The sequence below is a fragment of the Engraulis encrasicolus genome, chromosome 10, assembly GCF_034702125.1.
Source record: "Engraulis encrasicolus isolate BLACKSEA-1 chromosome 10, IST_EnEncr_1.0, whole genome shotgun sequence".
NCBI lineage: Eukaryota > Metazoa > Chordata > Actinopteri > Clupeiformes > Engraulidae > Engraulis > Engraulis encrasicolus.
The window spans coordinates 36838406-36850337 of NC_085866.1; the positions used below are offsets into that span (position 1 = coordinate 36838406).

At 44.7% G+C, this 11932-nt stretch overlaps 1 protein-coding gene across 1 annotated transcript in view; it reads left to right on the forward strand.

The window, feature by feature from the left end:
* Positions 1–9058: 9058 nt before the first annotated feature.
* The window catches only part of LOC134457457 (IQ motif and SEC7 domain-containing protein 2-like), an 11225-nt gene continuing 8351 nt past the window's right edge, over positions 9059–11932 (forward strand). Inside the window, exon 1 of the mRNA XM_063209467.1 lies at positions 9059–10818. Within this exon, the coding sequence (XP_063065537.1) occupies positions 10151–10818 (668 nt within the window). The 5' untranslated portion in view covers positions 9059–10150. The remainder of the gene's footprint in view (positions 10819–11932) is intronic.

Sequence of the window (11932 nt, forward strand, 5' to 3'; positions counted from 1 at the left end):
TGGTATGTGGTACTTAATGTGTACTAAGTACTATATGTGTACTATATTTATGTGTAATTCATTATATGATTATTTTGAAAAAACTAATCAGAGAATTCTCTCTGCTCTCATTCGACATAACATCAAAGTCTGATTGCACAACAAATTACAATCTTGCACTACAATCTTGAATGCCGATGCTCATTTTCCCGTCATTGAAGATCTTATTTCGGTAGGCATTCCTTTCAAATTATTTTTGATTATCCAATATGCTTGCAGTTTTTCTGGCTCTGCATCAATATAGCAGAAACTGTGTCAATATGTATCAATACAGGGTATGCCATGACATATGGCAATATTGATCATTTGAACCAGTTTCTCCCACTTTTCGTGTGCAGACCTGACAAGTTGTTCTTCATCAAAAGTGTAATCCTAACATACACAGAGAATTTCTCACTGTACGGACCTTTATTTTTTTCTTTTCAGTTCTTTTTAGGTCCTGCACCTAGTGTGGTGTGATGTACAAACATTATCTCCCTTATCTCTCCCCACACAGCACATTTTGCGGTGTAAATTCAGTGTTAATGGGACTACAGTATACAGGGCCGCGTTATCCTATGGTGCAACCGGTGCTGTAGCACCGGGCCCCACCACTAGAGGGGGCCCCGGACGTTGTGAGATTGGAAAATATGAAACGATATTTTGAGACAATCAATTGTACTTTTGACGCATTTCGCCATCCGTAGGCAAGCAGAGGCGTATATGCATATCTTGTCACCAGGCTAGACAGGCAGCTTGGCCCCCCCCCAAGACTGTAGCTAGGGAACAGTAGTGGCGATTTGTTACAAGTGTTCTTTCTTTTTAATCTTCGCTTGGCCCCCCTACTGAGCCTAGAATCGCCTCTGCATGCACGCAGGAATCGGAGGTCGGAACTTATCATTTCAGTCAGATGCTTCTGGTTGTGTGCCACCAGTGAAAATGGTGGTCAATAATTTTATAGTTTGATGATGGGCTACTGTCTAAAAAAGATGTGAGAAACTCGGCGTCAGCACTTGCTTCAGATTGTACGGATAAACTTCAGCCCGGCATGGATTAACGTGAAGAGAAGGTTGGCAACGTTATCCATTTTTGTATTGTCAGTGTTATAATCGCTTTTTGTAATTGTTGCATAGCGATCATGGACTTGTGCAATCATGTAGGCCTAAGCTAAGCAAACAGAGCACCGCACACCAACCTAACTTTATCTTATTCTATTGTTAAAACATGGGGAAATAAATCACGCACCCAACTGCATTCGCGAAACAAAAGTTTTGCATGGCGTGGCGAGGACCACTTCTGAGGTGTTTTTTAAAAAGTGTTCAAAATAATGCTACGTAGCAAGTGCACCAACCAGCACTCAAAGTTCTGACAGTCTGACAACAACAGGGCAAGCCAATCTAGCAAACACTAAAATGATATAGGCTAGTCGCATTTTCCTAAAGCAATGTTATGGCCATTTCCCTAAAGCACTGTAATAGGTCTAATGTCGATGCTCTGTCAGCGTAGCCTATATCTTTGCGTTCGGCTTTGTGTTCAGTTAAAACATGCCTGGGTACCACTCGCGGATTGTTCAGTTAGCAAGTGGCTCTTATCTGGGAGGGAAAAAAACTTGCGTGATACATCCACATCCACATCTAAACATTTAGCCTACGAGTTTGCACCGTAATCCACTGTAATGATTGTACACTATTGCATTGTAATGCACCATCTAGATGAAAACCGCTGACTTCTTAATTGGTAGCCTATATGGTACATTTTGAGGGGATTTCGTGACAGCTTCACTTTGCTGTGGTTCGCTGCTAAGGGGATTCCCCTTCCTCGCGGCAAGCGACAGCTGACTACTTTCCTTTGACAGACAGTCAGTCTTTCCAAGGCCATTGGAAGTTACATTAATTAACACGTGTTTCCCACGACGGTTTCGATTCGACAAATTGGTCGGCAGCAACGTAGCAAAAATAAGAGACTTTTGGTTGTGCTTCTGTTTGGTAGTTCTAGCTGATCCGACGTTTACTCTGCTAAACGGTACCACAGAATCTCCTCCCGGTCAGCTGGCTAGGCTTCCAATGGCTTGCGTTGCGACTGGTGAACTCAGCAGGGGGTTCCGCGCACCCTTTTTTGTGTTGGAGTAGAACGTGTAGCCTGGGTTGTTTCATGCGTTTTGAATAGGCTATGGCTCATTATAATGTGGTGTAGGGGCCCCGGATTGCGTCTGCACCGGGCCCCGGCGAGGGTTAACGCGGCCCTGACAGTATATACAGTATGCTCTAGAATAGTGTTGTATTGAACTCTGGGTGTTGAATGAGCACTGCAAAATGAATGGGTTTGGATTTTCCAATTTACAGTAATTCAACACTTCAAGAGTTTTTAGTAACACAATATTAAAGCATTCTGTAGGCCTACATGGTCCCATGCACTTCAGTGTTGAATTAACACTTTGAAATGCACGGTCTAATCCCATAATTTCCCTCTGATTTGGTTTAGCTTCGCCATGTTATACACATGTGTAATTCAACACTTTGCGAGCTAAATAGAACAGAACAAATTCCTAGAACATACTGTACATATACAGCGTTCACGAGAATCCCCTAATTTCCCTCTGATGGAATGCACCATCTCCATAGCAGTGTTTTCCAGGCCAGGACTCTCCAACACGAGGAGGAAATGTCACAGTGACCTTTGTAATCAGACATCTTCCTAAGCCAGCCGATGGCCTTGATGAAGGGTCCTCATCTTCTCCTGTACCATACGACGCGACGCCACGGTCGGCCATCTCCGATGAAGAGGCGTCATTAACGCCAAATGTGTGTGCCATTAAGCCACATTTTACTGCCTCCGCTGTGCAAACGGCTCGGAAATGTTAGTCGCAGATGTCTTGCTGCAAGATGGGATGTCGCCTTGAGACAAGCGCCACGTGTGCACAAGCACACACACATGCAACACCTACACACACGCACATGCAAGAAACATACACACACACACAACAAATACACACACACACACGCACGCAAAGAAACACATAAAGGCCTACATATGCACAGTCACACACACATACACCTCCCTGGCATTTCTCAGTACTTAACTTGGTACAATACAGGAAGGAAGGAAATCTCAAGGGACAAAACAAATATATTGTTGGCACTCTGCATCATAAACTAGTCCGACAGGCGGACAAAGATGCGTCGGCCTATGCACTGCGGCCTTGTGGACACAGGAGGGAATTACAATTCTAACAAAGCGTTTCAAACAGACAGACAGACAGACCGATGGACGGACATACTGTACCCTCTAGATGCTGGAACGCATCTAAGAACATCGACAGCTGTAGCGGGTAAATGCCAAAGAGTGAGTAAAGGGGTTGTGGTGTGATGAGCACCACCTCTGTAGCGCCTTACACATGCAGAGACGGGCTTACCATTAGGCAAACCTAGGCAATTGCCTAAGGCCCCTACCAAATCTGCCCTGCACAGGGGCCCCCAACTGTCACACCAGTCGTGATAAACACACAGAATGTAGCCTTGATCTTAATTTGTCACTTATAAGAGACAAAACATGAAAATAGCACCCTTGCTCCTTCCATTCCAATTAGTGATATGTTTAGAAAATTACTTTTGAGGGCACCATGTTTATATTTCGCCTAGGGACCCAAAATGGCTAGATCTGCCCCTGTAGACATGCACAGCTCAGCCTGTCTCACACTTGTTGCTTGTGCGATCTCCTTTAGCTCTGTATGGATGGAGCGGAGGCAGGCAGGCAAACATGTGAGGCTGTCTTGCCTAACTTTAAGCAGTGAGGGAGGCGAAAGGTGCACTTCAACCAGGTATTTTTTCTGTTTGTTTTATTCGTATACAAAAGCGGATTACAAAAAAGTTGGGACACTTGGTATTTTGTGAATAAAATCAAAATGCTGGCATTTTCAAAACATTCAATCCATGCATAAGATGCACAATGGCACAAGGTCAACGTAGGAACAGTTAAAATGAGGCAAAAGCATTGTTTTGAGGGAAATATGTGGTCATTTAAAATTCGACCCATGCAACAAATCTCAAAAAAGTTGGGACAGGGCCAAAAAATGTTGTAATAGTTGAATAATTCTAAAAATAAAACAAGGAGGAATATTTTGAAAGGAACTATATTGACTGCAAACATGAATGCACAGATAAAATACCATCACAGAGAGGCTGTGGCACTCAGAAGCGAAGATTTTGAGGGACTAATTACTGATCTATTAGACAGAAAGATTGAATTCTCAAAATTGCAGGCATATAAGGCCTATTTCTGTAATGTAGAGTTCTCTGAAATCATTGAACGAGTTATGAGATCATGACATACCCATCGTCAATAAGGAAACTATGACACTCCAACAATGACAGCTGTTGAAAAAAATGACCATAAACACAACACTTGATTAAGGCACATGATGCAGACATTAAACAGTGCTGCAAGTAGCAAAGCTCATTCTAGATGGACCTAGGAGACATGTGAAACTGTCCTCTGATTACAGAATGGAAAATATTTCATTCTTTTTTAAAATCATGGAGTCATGCACCCTCCAGGTTATGAAGAAAATGAATACTTCAGCTTGATTTAGTGGCCAGTCTGAAAGACTGCATATATGATGGTAAAGGGGTGCAGAGATGCCTTGGTTATGGTCTTCTTACTCATGTAGAGCATTAAAATGAGGGCTGAATGATATATTCAGACTTTAAACAGCACACATAGCTACCAAGGCATTATATTTTGGAGCACAGCCTTTAGATATTGCCCCATAATGATGGCAAATTTCAATCTCTACTATGTTCCAACAGTGTGGTTCCATCATAAGAGTAAACAGGTGACAAAATTGTTTTCTTGCAGTGAGGATATGCCACGTATTAAGCATAACAAGAAGGTAAACAAGTCGAAGAACACACCTATCAGTTGAGCTGCTGAAATCATGTCTCGCACATCAAAATATCTATTTTTTAAATAAAATCATGCCATCAGTCAAAGTATTTAAATGTTAAGTCTCCTTCCGTGTGTTGTGTTTTGTCTTATCCAACATAAAAAGCATTTTATTGGCCCTGTCCCAACTTTTTTGGAATTTGTTGCAAGGGTGAAGTTTTAAATTATCACATAGTTATCCCAAAACAATAATTCTGCTTGGCTTGAACAACTGATAAGTTGTCTGTACACAATGCTGTACCTTATTAACATATTGAATGTTTTGAAAATGCCAGCATTTTGATTTTATTCACAAAATACCAAGTGTCCCAACTTTTTTGGAATCCGCTTTGTACTTTGATCAGGTTAGCCGGACCAGGGAGAGACGAGATGGGGGTGGGGGATCAGAAATGGCTTTCAGCCTGTGATGTTTTCATGACTGTGATGTTTCAGGCCTCCAGGAGAGGGGTTGGAATGCTTGAATAATTATGCTGATTTTGCACAAATGTGGTTGCTCCATTGTAGTCCTGCAATTAGTGAGGACTGATGAATGGGAATGTTCACAGACAGGCCAGGCCTGCAATCAGTTTAAAGTCTTAATACATTTGAATGTGTGTAGGGTTTGAGATTGCATGTGCATGTTTAAGTTGTGATTATTAACCTCTTATCTGGTTTTACTCTCTGAATTGTGACCACAGTTCCTCTCTCTCCCCCCCCCCCCCTCTCTCTCTCTCCATCAGAAAAGAGAGACCTTTTTGAGGGCATACAAATAAGCAAAAACCACAATATATTTCATTGCTTTCAAATGTGTCATAAAATTCACAGTTATACTACTTATTTTGTGCACATAGCTACAATAAGACTTGAACACAAAATGGCCAGGGAGGTAAAAATCCGATGACATGGGGATATGATGAAATAGCAGGCCCACTCTGACAAACTAGCTCTGGCTGCCTAATGGTGCTGCCTCTGTTTCGTGAAAATGTGCTGCTCGGCAGAATGGGAGTACAGCAAAGGCATTGTTTTCATGCATCAACCTCATCATTTCCCCGAGAAGCTATCAACATGAACCTTGTTTCCCAGAATCGTGCTGACAAATGGGCGCAATATCAGTGAGTGAGTGATATGATTTTAGGGAACTTGAGAACAAGTCATTAACATTTATTTCCATGCACTGTACTCATGTACTTTTACTAGATATTTTTGCTAGATAGGTAGATAGACAGGCAAACAGACATACACACTGAGGGACTGTAAGGGTGGTTGATTGACTCATTGATTTACATTATTGATCCCAAGCTAGGAAAATTAAAAATAATTGATCACATTATTGAATCAGCTACCTTACTTTGTACCTGCAAACCTCAGGTACATGTAGGCTATATGTCATGTTGTGTATGCGTGGGCCGTGATTTCAGTTGATGGAGTGCTTGTCAGTCAAGCCTAATGTTGTACAGGAATCCCTACGGAAGCCCGGCGAGGGCTACACAGTACTGCACATCCTGAGCTGCGATAAATCATGACAGCTGGAGAGAGTCCAAGTCCAGAAATGCCTTAATGAACCACCGACGCTCTTTAATGTGGATAACATCACTTGATATCTCGCACAGATCCTGCATTTTGATCAGCCTCTCTCTGCCTACATGTTTAAAATCAATGAGGCTTTAAAAGATGAGCACACAGTGCAGTGGGCATGTACGCTCATACTTGTGCAAATGTGTGCCTGCCCTCATTGAACACCAGCGAAACTAAACGCTCAAGTACATTTCCCAAGCTGTTTTCCCCCCACTGTTTCATTTCATGTAATTACTGATTCTGCATGTGTGGGTACAGCGTGGTTGAAACAGGCTTTTCTTTGCTGTGAATTCCAGTTATGTCCACAAGGACAGCTCTCTTCCTCTCTCCCTACTCTCTCCATGTGAAAAAGCTTGTGATAAGTAGTGTGTGTGTGTGTGTGTGTGTGTGTGTGTGTGTGTGTGTGTGTGTGTGTGTGTGTGTGTGTGTGTGTGTGTGTGTGTGTGTGTGTGCACGCACGCTTGTGTGTTGCTTGAGGTAGCCTACATAAGCTATGTGCAATACAGTATCCAGGAGGTGTGCAGTCTGTGTGTGGCCTAAATGTAATGGGATGGATGCGAATGGTTTATTAGAAAACAAAGGCACTTGGACACCAAATTCAGTTGATTAAATGTGGTTGACTTTGGCTAATTAAAACACACAGACAGGCTTCAAATACTCTGTTTAAGCTTCCTTTTAAGTCACATATAAGTTGAAGAGGCTGTGGTCAAAACCATCTGCCACCTACAGAAGTAACTCTCATCTACCTGGAGTTGCCATAACGACGGCCTGCATAATTGTGTGCAAGTCTGATGCAAAACATATCTCCAAGCTACTGGCAGTTTCCCTTCTAAATATACTGATGGTACAGTGTCCAATGGCAATGACAAGACACAAATGTTTCCAAGGCAATCTGCTTCATTACAAGGTATGAATTGTAGGGCAAATCTCTGCTTTCTGCAGAGTCAATGCACCACGCATTTTGCATCTTGAGTTGTTCGAGAGGAGGAGGAGGATGAGGAGATGTAGGTAGGTAGTGAGCGAGTGTGTGTGGGAGAGAGAGAGAACGAAAGCGGCAGAGAGAGACTGCATTCATTTCGGCTCTGACCACGGAGCCTTCCCCTGTGAGCCAAGTGTCTTTTGGTTCCAAAATGGCCGACACACGGGGGTTAGTTTCGGCAACACGTACCTTTACTCGCCAGCCATGCACAGCGGTTGAGATTTCGGGAGGAAAGATGTGCCGCTGCCTCTGACTCACACAAGTAAGCTGAGCCGCATGCAGCTATCCCCCTGTCGGAGAGACTGGCGGCTAGCAGGAGAGCCAGCAGCGAGCTGTAGGAGGAACTGAAGCGCAATTGGACAGTTTGCGGTGCAACAGAATGGCGGAGCAGAGCGGCAGGTGCAGTTGAGACGCTCAGACACCGTGAGGGAAGAGAAACTCATTGCCACCGATGCGATACACAAAGATCACGGACTATTTTTTGTGTGTGTCTCCACCAATTAACCTTCTCTGTTGAGGTTGAAGAGGAGGGGTAAATATCAACAGATTTAATTTGGCCAGTTTGTGTATTTATACTGACCCCTTGCTAAGGGAACATTATTTAATTGCCAGGGATATCAATGATCATACAGCTGTGTGACAGCGTAGGACAGTAATGCAAACTGATTCGGAAGTGTCAGTGAATCGTATGTCCGTAAAAGTTATGTCAGCTATTGGACGTATCAGGTAGAATATCTCGTTACATCCAAATGTAATTCTATTGTGTAGTGGACGGTCGCTGTGTGTGCGCATGGACTTAGTAGGCTAGTCTCTGCTCCCAGGCTGTATCCTGCGTTTTTCAGCAGAAACAGAATTGCACTTAGACTAAACCGTGTCAATGCACCAGATACACCTTTGCACTTGTCTCTTATGGAATGAATAGCAGATAGGCTATTCATATACATTGTAACCTACTTTCAGTGTTCTAAGAAGAAATTAGATGATACATGAGAGGATGCAGAAGGGTAGGTAATGTTGAGGTGCCGTCAGCGATTGGTTACTACACAACGTTACAATATGTTAAGATGTAATCAATAATTTCCCCCAGCTTCTTACCCTATTCATTCTTGCTGCAAAGGGGAGGAAACAACAGATCCAACTCTGGATTTCTCTCAAGAAACCCCCCGACCAAAATAGGTTTTGAAGACCCCAAGACCCAGTTTGACAAAACAATCATACAGTACATGTATGGACTGAACAGTACGATCTGTGAGTTTCTTGCTTTGATGCTTACATAGATAAGAGGATGGGGAATAGGCCTCCTCCAGCTTTCTGAAGACTCAGCGTAGTGAGTATGCATGTAGCTGGAAGATTGAGCACAGAGGGACAGAGTGAGGCATGCGAGGTAAGACATTTCTTGGAGCCAGTGTAAGGAATTCATTGGAGGACTAGCCACAATGCAAACAATGTGGGTGTGGGAAATTAGATGAATACTCAAACACCTATTTACAGGATTTGAATAGCCAGGCAATGTTGAGAGAGTGAAAAGAGAGAGAGAGAGAGAGAATGAATGGGGGAGTTGAAAGAATGAAGGAAAGAGGGAGTGAGTGAGTGAGAGGGGATTGTGGATAGCTCGACATCACATATCCTCAGACATGCGCAAAACATCAACCAGCTAATTTGCTATTGCAGTGGATTTTTTCTGGGGGAGATCAACTCAAAAAGAAAGAACTACACTTCTTTTGCTGTCCTTCCATTCCATCCCGTTGTCGTCTCTATTTGAACAATGGCACAGAGACTGCTTCTTGAAAACATCTTGAAACCACTTCTCCAAAGCATGACTCACAAAGAGTGGATATCCGTGGAGAAGAGAAGCATTGCTCTTTCTGAGACATCTGACATTTAAGTCCATGTGAAAGGACTTCTCCTTCGACAGGCAGACGTGTGTGCTCTGTGAACCACTGTCTCATCCTGGGCAGCTACCAACAGCCAACAGACCTCTTGCAGGCAGATATTGCCTGTCATTCTCTCCTCTCGACTTTGGTTTGACGGGTGTCGTGGATGCTGCTGCTGTTGTGTTGTGAACCATGGAAGTGAAGGGGGATTGTCTTGTCTCCTCTGCCCAAACACGTGCGTTCGGGTGCAGAATGCACAGATGCCTCCTCTCCCGACTGTGACCCGAGTTGACTCGCTGTAGATAGTTCTCGCCTTGGACACTGTAAGTGAGGACTTAGATATGGCAGAATGATAAACAAAAACAAAGTCAGTGAAAGACTATGATGATTTTCCACATCCGCATTTACTAATTTGCATGATTTTTGTTCTTGAAAGGGGGGTTGTTGCCTCTGTAAATAGTGATCATCTTTTTTTTAGTGGGAATTCCTAGTAAGTCTCCTGTAACACAGAAGAACACAAGAAAGCAAAACAGCAAGAGGAAGACACAGGAAGAGAAAGACACAAGAGAGAAAAAGAAAGAGATAAGACTTCCTGTTTCTCATCCTCCCCCAGCACTCTCTCTCTCCCCCCCACTAAGAGAGCGTGTGTGGGGGGGGAGAGCACCTTTAAACTCCGGAGAGACAGCACTGTTTTTTATATCCATTGTGTCTTTGAGGTGAATTACCCCCACCACCAGGATCAGGGTTGTCCTTCCTTAACCTCACCCCCCCTCCAGCCCCAGCCATGGACGCCGGAGGACAGGGCAGCCCTGAGAGCCCGAACCGGGCCGTGGAGTACCTCCTGGAGCTCAACAACATCATTGAGAGCCAGCAGAAGCTGTTGGAGACCCAACGGCGGCGTATTGAAGAGCTGGAGGTCCAACTGGACCGGCTCAGCCAGGAGAACAAGGACCTGAAGCTGGACCGGCAGCCCAGCAGCGCCGCCGACAGCATCACCATGGGCATGGCCAACATGGCCGTGGGAATCAGCACTGGGGCTGTGGTCAGCCATGTCTCCAGCCACTCCCAGACGCAGCCCCAGATCCAAGCCCAGATCCAGCATCATCAGCAGCAGCATCATCAGCAGCACCAGCCCCAGCCGCCGCCTCCTCCCATCCCTATCCCCATCCACCCCATCCAGGCCCACAACAACAGCGTGCCCATCCCGGCGCCGCCACCGCCTCCGCCCGTGCCGCCGCGAGACCGCCGAACCCACATCACCTCCACCCACCACCATGTCGCCACCAGCACCAACACCCACCACCATACCGCCACCAGCACCAACACCCACCACCATACCGTCCTGAACCGGGTGGTGTCAGCCGGGCCGGTGCTCATGGAGAAGGAGAGACTGGAGCGCTTGGCCAACGACACCTCGTCCAGTGCCAGCTCGGTCGCCACTCTCCACAGACAGTGAGTAACCTCTTTTTGGGCAGCCACTTGGCTACATCAGTATCACTGGGTGGTTCTGGGCGAGAGCTCCTCCAGAGCTGTGGGGGGGCTGTTACAGTCACGGCAGCGTCACACAGTCTAGCTACATATAGCAAACCCATATGGCATATATTTAGCTTGTGTTTATACGCTAAGAAGATGCATTGGTTTTCAGCACACCCATGCAGTATACACAAGGCTGGTCTCTTTTGTTGAATAGCGCTTCATACAGTGCAAACTTGATTCTTGATTCTTGGTCATCACTCTCAACAGACCGTCAATAACCCTTTTTGGGCAGGCACTCAACTACGTCAGTGTTGAGATCCTTCAGAACTGTGGGGTTCTCCTCACTACACCCACTGCAGCGTCACACAGTTTCGAGAAAGGGTGTCGAGCATAAGGCCCAGGGGCTGGATGCAGCACAACAGAATGTTTAATATGACCCCAGATTCGTAGAGGAGAAAAAACCCTAAGAATACTAGAAAAGCCGTATGTCTCTAGTCGTAACACGTTATGACGGTTGGTGAAAACAAATTTCCCCTTGGCGACAATAAAGTCAATCTAATCTAATCTAATATAATATAATCTAAAAGTCCATTACAATGGTGCTACAGGTGTCTGAGATTCCAGGTTTTCAATACTTGAGAACGATTTTTTCGCTCACCATTTGCAGGGAATAGTCCCTATATACCACAACATCTACCTAGAGCTGATTGATCAGCAAAGCAATTCTGATATACATTTCTGATACAATTCTGATATAGCTAATATTACGTTACTGGTCCAGCCCACTTGACATCAAATTGACTGTAAGTGGCCCCTGAACCAAAATGACTTTGACACCCCTGGTTTNGTAGCCTGGGAACTCCCATACTGCCTTTAGTTCTACACAATCGTTTCGATCTGAAAGACAGTATGGCGAGGATGACTCATAACGTACAAGATCATGGGATCTGTGTCATAATGGCCAAGCATTCCGACCTCAACAGTTTCTCTGCCCAATCAGAGAGCAGGGCAGTGTGTCATAATAGCCAAGTATTCCGGCCCCATACGGAATTTACAATAGGCAACTCCCCAGACCTAATCTCACTTGTGA